This window comes from Nicotiana tabacum, chromosome 23 (assembly GCF_000715075.1).
Source record: "Nicotiana tabacum cultivar K326 chromosome 23, ASM71507v2, whole genome shotgun sequence".
Lineage (NCBI taxonomy): Eukaryota > Viridiplantae > Streptophyta > Magnoliopsida > Solanales > Solanaceae > Nicotiana > Nicotiana tabacum.
In genome coordinates, this window is record NC_134102.1 from 134,933,162 (window position 1) to 134,949,205 (window position 16,044).

At 35.9% G+C, this 16,044-nt stretch overlaps 1 protein-coding gene across 1 annotated transcript; it reads left to right on the forward strand.

Moving 5' to 3' along the window:
• The first annotated feature begins 7,611 nt into the window (after window positions 1-7,611).
• Window positions 7,612-12,227, forward strand: LOC107825868 (UDP-N-acetylmuramoyl-L-alanyl-D-glutamate--2,6-diaminopimelate ligase MurE homolog, chloroplastic-like). The gene is made up of 6 exons (XM_016652790.2): window positions 7,612-9,536; window positions 10,109-10,225; window positions 10,578-10,753; window positions 10,965-11,110; window positions 11,567-11,675; window positions 11,790-12,227. The coding sequence occupies exons 1-5, from the start codon at window positions 7,682-7,684 to the stop codon at window positions 11,583-11,585; spliced, it is 2,313 nt and encodes a 770-aa protein (XP_016508276.1). The 5' UTR covers window positions 7,612-7,681; the 3' UTR covers window positions 11,586-11,675; window positions 11,790-12,227.
• Window positions 12,228-16,044: the final 3,817 nt, after the last annotated feature.

The window sequence follows — 16,044 nt, forward strand, 5'->3', positions numbered from 1 at the left end:
TATATATACACGTATATAACGGCATCTGGTCATGGGTCAATGTGTATGTATAAATGCATGAAATGCATATGAAACACGTTAATAAGATTTCTTGGATTGTCATAAAATCAATATGCCTTTCGGATAAACTTTATCAAATATGTATTTTTCTGAGACCTGCGAATAGAAGATATAATAATAATTCGCATGGGGAATCAATAACATAGACACCCCTAATACTTCTATGAATAGAGTCATTTATGAAAAATGCGTATTATGCTTGTTTCGTTTGTATCATTTGGATCACGCCAAAAAGAAAGAAGGGATAGCCTTAACATACCTGAACCGATTCTCTTGACAATCCCTTTAACACCATTGATTGCGATAACGCGTAACGACGGATCGAAGTAGGGAAATATCCGTATGATATTCTTGAGAAAGATTGCACTGTACTCCCTTAGAATCGCAAAATTCCGTTGATATGATGCTAAGAAGTCTCGCATGAACCGAAGTAACTTACGTTATTATCATGTATGATCTTGGATGAAACTTTGTTGCTGAAGCTTTTCATTCCTTTGTAGAGACACAAAATGAATTAGAAATGTCTCTTTTAATATTTGAGTGTAGGCCCCACTTAGTAAGACTTGGCCACCAATTCATCTAACTTTGCCACCTTGCTTTATGAATAAAGAGTCATTTGATTGACTATATCTTACTGCCACGTTGGGTTTCAAGGCTAATCCAAAAGATTTTAATTAATCCTCCATCGACTTTTTAATTAACTTGGTAATCCCCACTAGTCCAATAATTAACCAATTACCCACATAATTAAGAATTATCTCAAATGACTTAAAATACTACTTACTTTTAACACACCTTATACACCTTACTATCATGGTCATGTGGTTGTATGGCATTAGTCCATAAATATCGGGTATTATAGCTTGGACCGTATTTTATCCCAAATTGTCAAACTTCGACGAAACTTATTTTCTTCGATTCTCTTACCCTCTCACCTTCACGAATTTACTCGTCACTTGTTTGAAATAGAAAAATGCTTATAATCTCAAAATAATACCGTTCCCGAACTTACGTTGATTAACTTACGACGAAACTTTAACGTACGAAAATGCGGGATGTAACATCTCATTTCCGAGCTTTCATCAATTTACTTAAGACGTGTTTTTACGTACGAATACATGGGGTGTAACACCTCCCTCCCTCTTTTATTCCATAGACCGACCAAAGACACTCATTTTACCTCTCTCTAACCAAACCCTCCCCTGTTAAGTCTAGGTTAATAATGGCCTAAACAATCGGTCAGCCCCTTCCAAAATCGATCATAATCACTCACCTATTATTTTATTTTCGTTTATTATCTGTTCATCTCGTTCTGTTCGAGCTTCGTTTGGTCCATGCTTTCGATTCAAGTGACTTTATAGGATCTGAATGTTAGTTTGTCTCTTTTGATGTCGTTTTCTCTTGTCATATGTTTTTTATGAAATAATGTGTGATAGTCAGCTATATTTTTTCTGAATGCACAAATTATTTGTTATTTGGGATTTTAAATTAGGGTTTTTGGGGAAAATAGTCAAATCTTAATTTTACTTTAGGGATTTTGTCTCGTTTGATGTTGTTTTCTCTTTTGTCATCTAATTTCTTATGAAATAATGTGTGATAGCCAAAGCTATTTTTTGTCTTCATGCACAAAATATCAGTTGTTATTTGAAATTTTAAATTAGGATTTTTGGGCAAAACAGTCGAATCTCAACTTTACTTTAGGGATTTTGTCTTTTTCATGACTAATCTAGTAATCTGGCATTTAGGGTTAAAAAATTAAGGCTTTTTTGTATATCAAAATATTCTTGTCTCGCACTGTGATAAAGTTATGGCTTTTTTGAGTTAAAGTGTATCTGACTTGGCCTTTTTTTTATTTATAGGTTTCAATGGTTGTATATGTCAAATTACAGTTTCATCATCTAGGGTGGTTAGTTGCTGACCCATTTATGAGGTATGTAAATGGGCAAATTTGGCCAGTTATTCTTCAGGCTGACATTGATGAATTGCATATAATTCATTTTAATGAGTGGGCTAAGGATATGGGGTACTTAACAGTAGATAAATATGCATGTAAAATTAACAAAAAAAGGAGAATTTCGATTTATGAAATATGATGCTGATATGTTATCTTTGTGTAAAGACCTTAAGGATGTGGATTTTATTGATGTGTATTTATGTCACACAATTAATATACCATGAGTCGATTTGGACTTGGATGATATGTTGAGTAGTGGTGGTATAAGTATGGACCCCACTAATGTTCAACCATGTGGCTTTAATGAAATGCCACATGGGCAAACAAGTGATGTTAATGCTAAGGCAACACACTCACGTAACAATGATATAAATAGGGGTGATAACACTCATGAGAAGGGTAAAGAGAGGGCTACTGATATAGAAGAGGATATAAAAGAGGATAAAGAAGAGTCTACTGAAGATGAATGTGAGTTCTACAACTTTCATTTAGCAACTGATTCTAAGGGTGATGAGGGAAGTTCTGAGAGCGAGGATGGTGATTATGAGGTTATTTTTGATGATGATGATGATATAAATGAGTCATTATATGGTGCTGATGAAGATATTCTTGGAGAGACAAGTGATCTAGAACCTGAAGTTGTTGCTGCTAGACATGCTAAAGTGAATGAAAAGAGTAGTAAATTAAGATCTAGTCAAGTTAATACTGATAAGATACCTAGTGGACATATAGGTATAGGCCCTAGTTTTGAAGACATGTATAAGGATAGAGGTTCCAAATATGCTGGGAAGTTGGGAGGGAATGAACAATACCTGAACAGTTCAGATCCATATAATAAGGATACAAATAATGAAGTAATTGAAGAAGATGTGGTACATAACCCTCAACAAAGAAGATATAGCAGCAGGGTATACTTTGATCCTGCTTGCAAGAAATTTTATTTCCAGTTGGAAATGGTTTTTGAAAGTGTTAAACATTTCAGAACTACTTTGTAAGATTATGCTGTACAAAGGAGTGTTCAAATTAAGTTGAGGCCTAACGAGCAACATAGGGTTAGGGTAACATGTGTGAACTCAACAAGATGTATATGGCATATTTTCGGAAGCTTGGATGGACACACGGGGAATTTCATTGTCAGCAGCTGTGGAGAACATGTGTGAGACTTTCAATAATTAGATATTGTCTGTTAGGCACAAGTCTATCATAACCATGTTAGAAGAGATTAGAGTGAAGGTTATGGATAGGATGACTACCATGAGAGAACTTGCAACAAGGTGGATTTCTTATGTATCTCCTATAGCAATGAGGTACATAGAGGAACAATGTCAATATGCAGTTAGGCATGAATTTTAATGGAATGGGGACACTGGGTATGAGATACAACATGAGATATACAAATATATTGTTGACTCTGTTAACTACGTGCACATGCAGATCATGGCAGCTCAGAGGAATACCATGCTCCCATGCAATATGTTTTAGGAGATGGCTATGTTGTTCACTGGTACAGGAAAGAAACATACATGAATGCTTTTAGTTGTTACATACAGCCAGTAACCAACATGGAGATGTGGCCATCAACTCAGAATCCCACTGTTGAGCCTCCTGTAATTACTAAGATGCCTGGTAGACCTAAGAAAAATAGAAGAAAAGCTCAATATGAACCTAAAAAGAAGATTGGTAAGAGATCAAGGAAAGGGACACCAATAACATGCTCTCATTGTAAGACAGTAGGCCATAACAAGAAGGGGTGTCCTATCCTGGTAAATGATCAGATAATTCATTCATTTGTTTTCTGTTTGTGACTTGTATTTGTTTGTTTCTATAACTTTTTTTTTTTTTGAAATTTCATAAAGGACAAGGATCTGGAACTATTTGTACCAGAAATGCTAATGCTACTCAAGGAACAACTCAACTATCAACTGCTACAAGTGGTTCTGGAATTGCTGGTACCAGAAATACTCGGGCTACTCAAGCTGCTCAAAGAACAACTCAACCATCAGCTGCTGCAAGTAGATCTAGAATTGCTGGTACTAGAAATACTCAACCATCTCAGGTTGCAAGTGGAGCTGGAATTGCTGCTACCAGAAACACTCAACCATCAGTTGTTGCAAGTGCATCTATAAGTATGCATTTTTACTTTAGTTAAGCTATAACTCAACCATTATTTTTACATTATTAGATGGTACTTTATCCTATATCAGAATACTGGGAGTATGAGATCAAGGACTTCTGAGGATATTCTATCTAGTGTTAGAGGAAATCCAAAAGCTACTGGACTTCAAGAAAGACCAAGAACTGTTGGATTTGGTATCTTGTTTAGTGATTCAGGGACAATGATAGAAATGGTAAGTGATTTGAATTTGGATTTTTATTTAGAGATCAGTAGTTTGGGTGTTAATTTGACTTTCTATGCAGTATGGATCAAGAGATATAGTACTTTCTGGTCCTACAAAAATAGTGGATGTTGGGCAGATGATGTTGGGCAGACCAATATTGATCTTGGACACAATGCACCTGGACTAAGGTGGCAAGGAAGAAATGCAATAACACAAAGGTAACTTCAACAACAATTGAGGAGAAGACAAACTCAAGCAAGCCTTAGCCAATTTCAAGTCCATTCTTCGTCTCAACCAAGCCAGTCTCCATGTCCCAACTTGAGCTAATCTCAGCAAAGCATCAACCACTCTTAACCATAATGATCTGCTGAATATTTATTTTTGTGATAGCTTAACTCTGTTAGTTGCAGAACTTAATTTGTAGGTTAACTATGGATGTTTAAGTATGGCTTTTATTTTTTCACAATGTTTAAATTGTTTCTGCTACTAGACAACTTTCAGTAGCTAATTTTGTCAACCAAAAAGGCTGATCGAACTTGGTTGTTTATATATGTCTGCTTATTTATATCAAACATTGCTTTTCATTCCACAAAAATTCATCATACATTTTGTCATTTTCATTGTACATAGGGTTATGAAGAAAATTACAATGATTAGTGCTAACTAGACTAAGAAAGAAATTACAATGATTAATGCTAATACAACAACTAAAGTTACAGTGGTCTTCACCCTCTTCATATGCTGTAGTCGATCTCTCTCTCTAATTCTTGATAACAGCCCTGAAATTACTTGTTTGTAGTGATCTGGAAGAGGTGGATCAAACCACCTAAAACAATTACAAGAATTATTTCGACCATAATTTGAGCACCCATAAAACCTTCTTCCTAGATTTGTTGGCTTCCAAGTATTGCAAAACTTAGTTTCAACTCCACAATGAAAAAATATAGGACTTTGCATCATTTTCACGGCCTGAAAAAGGAAAAAAATTTAAATAGAGCTTCAAATTTTTAAAAAGTAGAGGAATGGAGCTTCAGATTCTATATAATGGAGGAATAATGTATTTTACAAGGAATGAATAAGAACCCACTTAAATACAACCCATTTTGGACCGTTGGGCGTTGAGAAAAGGGCTTTCACACTCTTGTGCATCGTGTTTCTTACGCAACAGGCTGATTAGAACCAACTGACGCCACATGGGCATGGTCAATGATCAAATGTATTTATTATTTAAGGGAATATGAGTTCGAGTATTCAAATGAGAAAGTTTAAAGTGCATGTATTAGTTTTCAAATGACCTTAGAATGATAATATAGTCAATCGCATACTTCATCTCTTGGCTAGGAACTGGATTGTCTCTATTGCTCATATCTACAGTGAGGCTTATTCAGTAGCTGATGGTTTAGCCAATTTGGCCTTTAAACAAAAATGTCGTTTTGAATGCCATGCGCTTCTGCTTTCTAGCATTTCTTTGCGTGTCGCGGGAGATGTTATTGTGGTTTCACTTCCCCGCTTGATTTCTAGCTAGTTTTCTTTTATTGCTTTTATTTTCCTATCAATAGAAAGAAAGAAAAACATGAAATGGAAAACATCGGAATTGGTCTCTACTCTCTAACCATAGAAGGTCCACATAGAAAGTCTAGTTATTCGACCTCGGTACCGGTACTCAAAACCAAAGAAAATCTAGTTATTGGACAAAAAGGTACAAATAAAAGAGGGCTTTTTCACTTTTAGCCCGCGTCAGAAAATATTTATATTCTGTAGTGAAAAAAGTGCATAAAATTTGTATAGTTTTTGTATATAACATACAAAATATATAAATATATACAAAAACTATACAGTTTTTGGAAAAATATTTTTTTTGGCTGTTATTTTGAGAGCGGTTATACAGTGCCAATTTTCCAATAAAAGAAGACGTGATAATTGCACGAAGAGCCCTATTTGGTCGCCCCCATTTAACCTATACTCATATTTTAATTTTTTTTAACCTATACCCTAATTTTGACAACTTCAGACGCCTCATCTCCTTCCTCCTAACCTATGCGCTCCTTTCTTCCTCCTCTTCTTTTCTCTATCAAACACATGAGACTTTGTATAAGTATTATTGATTGAATTTGTAAAGTTTTTATTAAATCTTATCAACTGCCGCATTCTATGTTGAAGGATGAGTAAATAAAACTCAACAAGCTGGTTAAAGTAGGTGTGATTTGTATCTTTCCCCGATCCATCCTTCTTAAACATACAACAGCAACTGACTACTACACGTCCTCTCTTCCAAGTTACCTGCCACAAGAATGGCACATGCATGTGAAATTTATTATACACAATAGTTGCTCTCGCGATCTCTTGGAATTAGCTTACCCCTTGCTTTATGATATGATCTGCAGAAAAAACGACGGAAAAGGGCTGCGGATCTGAAAAATTAAAGGTAGGAAAAATAACTTCAGAACATTATCAAAAAAATCATATATTTTAAAGCCATCTAACTTCAAAGAAAGGCAGAACACAACTTTAGCTTTAAGACTGCTGAAGTTTAGCAAATATAAAATAAAAACTCCAGCTCCTAGAATGTTGAAGTTCAGCAAATACAAAAGAAAACTTTAGCTCCTAGAGTGCTGAAGTTCAGCAATTACAAAACAAAACTTCAGCTCCTAGAATGCTGAAGTTCAGCAATTACAAAATAAAACTTCAGCTCCTAGAATACTGAAGTTCAGCAATTACAAAACAAAACTTCAGCTCCTAGAATGCTGAAGTTCAACAATTACAAAACAAAAACTTCAGCCAAAATATGCTGTAGTTTTATTGAATTAAAGTTAGCCATTGCACTATGAACTGAAGTTTGTGTGATTGCCTTTGCAAGTCAGTCCAAACTTCACGCAAAAATATCTGAAGTTTTGCTTTGATAAGGCTACACTTCAGGCAAAACATTCTGAAGTTCAAACTTCAGACATAAATTTTTGCTACTTCAGGCCCGTATGTCTGAAGTTACCCAAAAAGTGGGTACGCTTGCAATTGTTTTTGCAAAATGGCTATAAGTTAAAATGTGACCCAAAAACTGGGTATAGATGCAAATCCCCCAAAGAAGACAAGCTTTAGCCCAAAAGTCATCTAACCCAGGCCCAAATTTTCTAACTTACAAAGCCCAAAATGGCTCAAAAGGCCCAATCTTTAGAAGTTACAAGCAGTTGATACAGTTAACTCCTAACGACATCGTTTTTCACCTTCCCAAAATCTTCTCTTTAAACCCCTATCCTTTTAAACTGACACACTCCAAAAACCTCACTTGAACTCCGGCGAGCGGTAAAACCCCTCCGACAAAACCCCGGCGAACATGCCGTTCACCCTTTTCTCTCTTCCACCTTTCCCTTCACTTCTCCACCATAACCCACCACCCCTCCAATTCAAACCCTTCACTTCCCTCCACCATCTCCGCCTCAAGTACCCCACCACCCTCACCACCGTCTCCGCCATTGGCGCCGACGGAAAATACTACCCCAACCCCTCAGATGATGACCCACCTGAAGCACCAGAAGATTCAATGCATGGTGTTAACAAATTCCAGCAAATTCAACGCCAAGCAGCTAAAGCAAAAAAGCAACAAGAAGAGCTTTTTAAAAAAGAACAGTCCATTTTCGTAAATGCATTAGCTGACGTGGAAGATGCACCTGATAATCCTGCTTTAAATGATAATGACAATTCTGGGGATGATTTATTTGGTGAAATTGATAAAGCTATTGCCTTGAAAAGAAAAGAGTTTGTTAAACAAGGCCTTTTAAAGCCTAACCCTCCCAAGAACTCAACTTTAGTTGAATCTGAAGTTGAAAATGTTGATGAATTAGAGCCTGAAGAAGTTGTTGATTTAGAGGAGATTGATGGACTTAGTGGTTTGGCTGAAATTGAAGAAAGTGATGAAGAAAAATCAGATTTTGAGGTAAGTGATGATATGGGTAAGAGTGAGTTTTCTGATTTATCTTCATTTGATATTGATTTTGATGAGTTTGGTAAAACTAAGCCAAGAATTGTGGAGCCTAAGTTTAGGATGAGTTTAGCTGAGCTTTTAGATGAGAGTAGAGTAGTGCCGTTATCAGTATATGGAGATTTAGAGGTTGGGATTAGTGGTGTACAACACGATTCGAGGTTGGTTGAGAGTGGTGATTTGTTTGTGTGTTGTGTTGGGAGGAAAACTGATGGACATTTGTATTTGTCTGAGGCTGATAAGAGAGGGGCTGTTGCTGTTGTAGCTAGTAAAGAGATTGATATTGAGGAAACTTTGGGGTGTAAAGCATTGGTTATTGTGGAGGACACGAATGCAGTGCTTGCAGTGTTAGCTGCTTCGTTTTATAGGCATCCGTCTAAGAGTATGACGTTGATTGGGATTACGGGAACTAATGGGAAGACTACGACGTCTTACTTAATAAAGGCAATGTATGAAGCAATGGGGTTGAGGACGGGCATGTTGAGTACAGTAGGGTATTATATTTATGGGGATAACAAGTTGGAGTCTCCTCATACGACTCCCGATGCAGTTTTGGTTCAGAAACTGATGGCGAAGATGGTTCATAACGGGACGGAGGCTTTGGTAATGGAGGCTTCTTCTCATGGATTGGCATTAGGTCGGTGTGATAAGGTTGATTTCGACATTGCAGTTTTTACAAACTTGACGCGGGATCATTTGGATTTTCATGGGACTGAGGAGGAGTATAGGGATGCTAAGGCTAAGCTGTTTGCGAGGATGGTGGACCCAGCACGACACCGCAAGATTGTAAATATTGATGATCCTAATGCAGCTTTCTTTTTAGCACAAGGAAACCCAGATGTGCCGATTGTGACTTTTGCAATGGAGAATAAGAGTGCTGATGTTCATCCCTTGAAGTTTCAATTATCTCTCTTTGAGACTCAAGTGTTGGTCAACACACCTCAAGGCATATTGGAAATATCTTCTGGCTTGCTTGGAAGGCATAACATCTATAACATTCTTGCTGCAGTCGCTGTTGGAATTGCGGTTGGAGCACCGTTGGAGGACATTGTCAAAGGTATTGAAGAGGTTGATGCAGTCCCTGGTCGGTGTGAATTGATAGATGAGGAACAGGCTTTTGGAGTAATTGTAGACTATGCTCATACCCCTGATGCTTTATCTAGACTTCTTGATTATGTGAGAGAGCTTGGTCCTAGGAGGGTTATAACTGGTAAGCAATCAACCCCCCCCCCCCCCCCCGGTTAAAATAGGACCTAATCAGAGATGTTTCTGACATAATAACTTACGTGCAGCAAAATTTTCAAGCTTCATGTTAGACTGCTAATTTCTAGTGTGGGCTTGGAAAGTTCCCATGTTCATAGAACCGTGGTTTATAGACAGACACAGATATTTAGATATGTATTTTTGTGTGTGTTATTCTGGATGAAAAGAAAATGTAAATGAATTGGGAAACGACCTTGCATTTATACACATAGTTTGTATGGTGCCTTTGAGAACCGAAATTAAGCAAGTCCAACTTAGTTATTTTGTCAAAGGATTTTGAAATATTTCAAAATTACTAGTATATACACACGCTAGGCCTTAAAGTTAGGGGTGTTCGCCCTGCAGAAGATGCACTGTACCCAGCTGCCCCGGCACAATCTTGCTTTGCCTGAGGCATGGCCCAAATTTTGAATGTTAGCCCTTTTATCGTGATTAGCATTTCTCATATATGTTTGCAAATCTTCTTTTTTCTGCTATCTATTACTTTTGACTGAGGAAAACCTGTTTCGTTGCTTGAAGTTTTTGGTTGTGCTGGTGAGAGCGACAGAGGGAAGAGGCCCATAATGGCAAAGATTGCGACAGATAAAAGTGATGTGACGATTCTGACATCTGACAATCCAAAGACTGAGGATCCTTGTAAGTATCATAGCTTGAGGAAGATATACCAGAGAAGGTTTCTCGAAATAATCATATTAGAGATTATTTGGCTGTCTTTCTCTTTTTCACTATAAGATCATAGATCATTGAAATATGCACTGGTAGTTGCGGATCTGTTCCTAGAAAAATAGTCTGTTTCAGTGTCCTATCTGATATTACATATGCTACAGTAGGCTGGATTCAGATCTCTCTTGCTCACTAGTTTTCCCTCGCCTCTTATCTGCTGTGGCACTGTCTATGCACTCAATTCTGGTTAGATTAGTGTCGATTTCGATTTCTTCACATGTTTGGGAGTCCGACACTGAAGCTATAACATCTCATCTTCTCTCAGTGGACATCTTGGATGATATGTTGGCTGGTGTGGGATGGTCAATGCAGGACTACTTGAAACACGGAGAGAATGATTATTACCCCCCTCTCCCCAATGGCCATAGACTCTTCCTACATGATATCAGACGTGTGGCTGTGCGCTGTGCCGTTGCCATGGGTGAGGAAGGTGATATAGTTGTAAGTTCCTTGCGTCCATTCTTCTTCTGTTGTCCTTGTTATTTGTTTTCAAAAGCTAGCCAATGGTACAGGCTACAACTTACATGGGTAAAAACATATTCATAATAGAAGTTCTTACTAGGTGATTCACATTCTCAAAAAAAAAAGTTCTTACTAGGTGATTCAATTTTATTTGTGTTGTTTAATCCAGTTTATTTTAACCATCCTGCAGGTGGTTGCTGGCAAAGGCCATGAAACATACCAAATAGAAGGTGACAAAAAGGAATTTTTTGATGATCGAGAGGAATGTAGAGAAGCTTTGCAGTATGTTGATGAACTTCACCAAGCTGGAATTGACACAAGTGAATTCCCATGGCGGTATGTACCTTTGTCTTCTGTCTCAATGTTATACTGTAGTTGTCATACAACAGTTATGCAACTATTACTAGTTGAGGTCTTCATCAAATCATTATAGTTTTAATGCTAGCAATTCAGTGGAAGCTAGAACTTTGTAAAGGTCCTTGTATGATGGGCAAATATAGAAAAGGAAGTTTCTACCTTTGCTTTTTGTAAATACAATACTCTAGTTCTTCTTTGATAGCTAAAGGATTCGAGGTAATTGTGTTAAACTGGTTTCGCTGCATTTAAAGGAAAAGATAACGATGGGCAACGCCACACATACCCAATCGTTCTTCATTATTGATCTTTGTATTAAAACGAACAAAGAAAAAGAAGGCCAGAGAATAGGAATATGAATAAAATTCTTAGTCTGGATAGGATGAGGCCACTTTAATTCTGGCAGTAAAATTAATACTCTAATTGATGCTGCTATAGGTTACCGGAGAGTCATTGATATTATGCCAGAAAGTGTATGTTAAGATCTTGAAAGTGAGCTGACAGCGGATAGCCATTGTGGAGTGCCCATTTAACTTGAATCAGCACTGTAAGTTTCTTTCTTAACCACCCCCCCCCCTCAAAAAAAAATCACGAAGAGCTTGTTTATTTCCTCTTAGTTTGATCCTTTTATCTGAAGTATAAGGCTCTTTTTTTGGGGCAGATTAACACTTTGCCGCTGTAACATGTTGGTGATCTTCCTGAGAAACAGCAACATGTTGCCCAGAGCAGAGTCCAGTTTTGTAAGAACCTGAAGCCTGACTTTGACAAGGATCTCCATCTCTAGAATGAGATTTGTTGAGGGCTTCTCGGCTCTCCCACCCTTCGCTGGATTATGTTTGTATAGGTGAAAGTACATAGAGATAAAAGAGCAATTTGTTGAGTTGAGAATCTGTTTCTGTTGTTTCAGATTAGGACTTCCTGTCTAAACTTACTAGAGAATAGTAAGCTCAGTTGTCCTCTGTCTCTTCGATTCCGACTTGTTTGGGACTTAGACATAGTTGTTGTTGTATACATAAATGACCATCTCCTTTAGGCTTAGCACACCAATTATCTGTTATCTCTACACTTTTTATCTACTATCTATTGCGCTACTTGGCTACAGGCATAGTGATGAAGTTAAACTAGGCAGTGTCTCGGTATTTGCCTCCTCCTGAACACTTCAATGCATAGAGTTAAGATTGAAGGAATAGGTACCAGCAGTTACAAATTTTCTTGATCTTTTGACTTTGAAGAACATATACCTAAAGCACTGTTTTCATTGCAAAACAAGTAGGGTGTTTTGTTTGTTTGTTCACTGGAAAAAAAAACATAAGAATCTTTTGGTGTATGCGCTACAAGTTTACTCAATCAGCTTACCAGACTGAGCCACGAGCTGCCAGACAGGTCAGTCCTGGGGCCGAGCTAGAATTTAGGTTACGGGTTTAGTCGAACCTAGTAGCCAGGGGTGGATTTAGGGGGGTGGAAAGGGGTTCACCCGAACCACCTTCGCCGGCAAATCACATTGTACATATAGGACAAAATTCGTTTTGTGCCTATATATATAGTATATTATATTTTGAATCCTCTTGACACAACGCTTATAACTCAATCAATGGTCATGGGATTACAAAACCTTTGTGAGGTCGTTGGTTCAATTGGAGTAGAAAGCATTTACCGGCCCCTTAGTAACCAACAACGGTCTTTGGCAGTCTGGCGAGGGGTTGCATTCCAAGGGTGTGATATAGAAATTCTATTCTAATGCGAGTATTAGTGGTTGTTTTTACGGTTCAAACTCATGACCTATAGGTTACACGAAATTAGCGTGAACATTGTATGAACAAAATTGGCGTATGTTCCACCCAACTCAGCCCAAGTTGGAAACATGTTAGAGAAATATTTTGCACTTCCACCAAATGTTTGTCACATCATGTTTTGCCTATTTTAACTTTGAAAGTGAAATATAACAGACGATGACAGAAACATAATCTAGTCTCTTTAAATTATGTGAGGAATGTTATATACTAACTCTTCATCTATCTCTTCATTGCCATGGATGTGAAGTGCAAATTCTGAAAACTATTGGGGGTGAACATGCTTATACTGCCCCGAGTTTAAATGTTTCACCTATCGTAATTGCTAGTAATAAGAGCCAGTTTGGATTAACTGATTTGAAGTAGCTGATAAGCATTAGGTGCTGAAAAGTTATAAGTTATAATAATTAATAAATTAACAAAAGTTTCTCAGTAAAAAATAAACCTAATAATTAATAAATTGACAAAAGTTTATCAGTAAAAAATAAATCTAAATAGGATAAAATATTTGAAGAGAACCAAACATTGTCTTCATCACCACAACACTTAAAGCAATACACCAAAAATTTGATATGTCGTCCTCGTTTATTATATACAGTTCAAAGATTAATACACAATCACATAGATACAAATATGCAAAGGAATAGAGAATTTGCTTATCTTAAATAGTCAATGAGAATTCAAGACTCGAAGAGGTAGGGAGGGGGTTGGGGTTGGGGGAGGGGAGGGTTTAAGGTTGAAACAATACTTGAGGCAGTGAGTATTGATGCAAGAGTTTTGTTCGAAAAAAGAATATTTTAAGGATAAAATAGTAAAAAATTTGGTCAAACATAGATACAAATATGCAAAGGAATAGAGAATTTGCTTATCTTAAATAGTCAATGAGAATTCAAGACTTGAAGAGGCGGAGGTTTAGGTTGAAACAATACTTGAGGCAGTGAGTATTGATATAAGAGTTTTTTTTACTAAAAAAGAATATTTTAAGGACAAAATAGTAAAAATCTTAGTCAAACTTAAAGTACTTATTAGCTAAAAATTCATAAGTTGGGGGTGACCAGCTAATGATTTATTTTTTACTTATAAGCACATGGCTTATAAGCATTTTTAACTTTACCACATAAACCGAAAAGCGCTTAAAAGCTAGTTCGACCAGGCTTATAAGCTTAGTCAAACACCCTAATTTTTCGCAGAAAAGTCCAAAATTCTAGAACAGTTTTTATTTTACAAAAACTAATAAAAATGGCCGTTTCTCATCAGCAATCAAAATCCACATAGCGATATCGTGAAAATCACAATGATAGGACAACTGAAAAAGACAGAGGTGAGGAGCTTACAGGCATAAATGATATATTCAAGAATGTAATATTCCATATTAAGATCATGAATGAAGTTTCTTAATTTGTTTTTTCTTACATAAACAGGAAAATAAAAAGCTGGTATTTTTGAAGTTTGTAAACTAATTTTGAGCTTTTGCAGAAAATCTGAAAATATTGGTTTTTATAAAATTTTCAAATATTTACCTTTATTCGAGATTTAACACAAATTAGAACTTAAAAAAAATAAATCAAAAACTGAGTTTGGAAATCTAAAAACTTCAACTTTAAACAAGCGCCTATGTTTTTTCAATTGAAAAACAGTGGTCAAGAGAAATTGATATTTAAACTTTTCCTAATCACGAGATTGTCCAATTAATGATGACCCCGATGAACATTGGCAACCGTGTACAACTTTGACCCTTATATGGTCTTTGATGATTAAAATTTATGATTTTGATAATTGCTTAACCATGTGATATTTAAAATCGATTAATCTAAATTCCTGCCGTTTAAGACCATAAGAAAAATATTACTTTCAATTTAAATTTAGATGAGTTAGTTTGACACGTCATGAATTTTAAGAAAAAAGAAGAAGACTTTTGATATTAAAAACTTAAAGGGTAAAAACTTTGTGGGTTATGACATTTGTGTGGTTATAAAAGCTTCTCATTAAGGATAAAATGGGTAAAATGAAGAGTTTAAAGTTGAATTATTTCCAAATTTAAAAATGTGTCATTTATTTTGGAACAAACTAAAAGGGGTGTGTTCAGCAGCTGAGCAAGTAGTTTATACACTAAGGGGTCGTTTGGTAGGGTGTACAAGAATAGTGCAGAATACAGTGTATTAGTAATGCAGGGATTAATAATGCATGAGTTAGTAATGCAAGCATTAGTTATGCTGATATTATCTATTATAAACTGTTTGGTGTGGTGTATTAAAAATTATAATGCATTGCATAATTATTAAGAAAAATAGTTGTTTACAAAAATACCCTCCATATTCTCTAGCTTTAAGGGATTTTAAGGACAATTTTGTCTTTAACCATACTAATGCATGCATTAATAGCCTTGGTATTACTAATGTCATGGTTTTCTATGCATTACTTATACATAAGCTAATACCAAGTATGATGTATAACTAATGCAAGTATTAATTATACATAGGTTAAAAAAATATACCAAACAAGGTATTAGTAATGCACAAAGCTAATGCTTTCATTATTTTTTCTAATACCTCCTACCAAACGACCCCTAAGTTTTAGATTATGTTTTCATTAAAACTAACAGCTTGTTTGGATGTTTGTTATCTGTTATTGTATCGTATCGTATTGTTAATTACTTTTTTATTGTAGCGTATCGTTAAATCCGTCATTACGTAATAATAAAAAGTGATACTTTATATAACGACGAATTTGGTGTGATGACGTCGTTACTTTGATTTTCTCTCTTATCCTGCCCTTCCTGATTACTTAAATAATTATATTTTATCTATTTTACTTTGTTGTATAATATTTTCGCTTCGTATCCTATTTTTTCTTACTAATATTACAAGTCTATATTGTGGTGACATCATCAAGCAAACGATATAATCTATCCCAGTGTTGTATTCATTAAAACAATACATTACAATGCAGTACATACAATACGATACATTATAAAATGACATGTACCAACCATCCAAATATTCTTGCAAGTCGCAAGAATTTTTTACGAGAAAAATTCACTTAATATTTATAAATATTTAATTGTAGAAATAGTTACTATTATTATTAATTTGAGGTAGCTATAAATACCCATAAATCACAAATTCC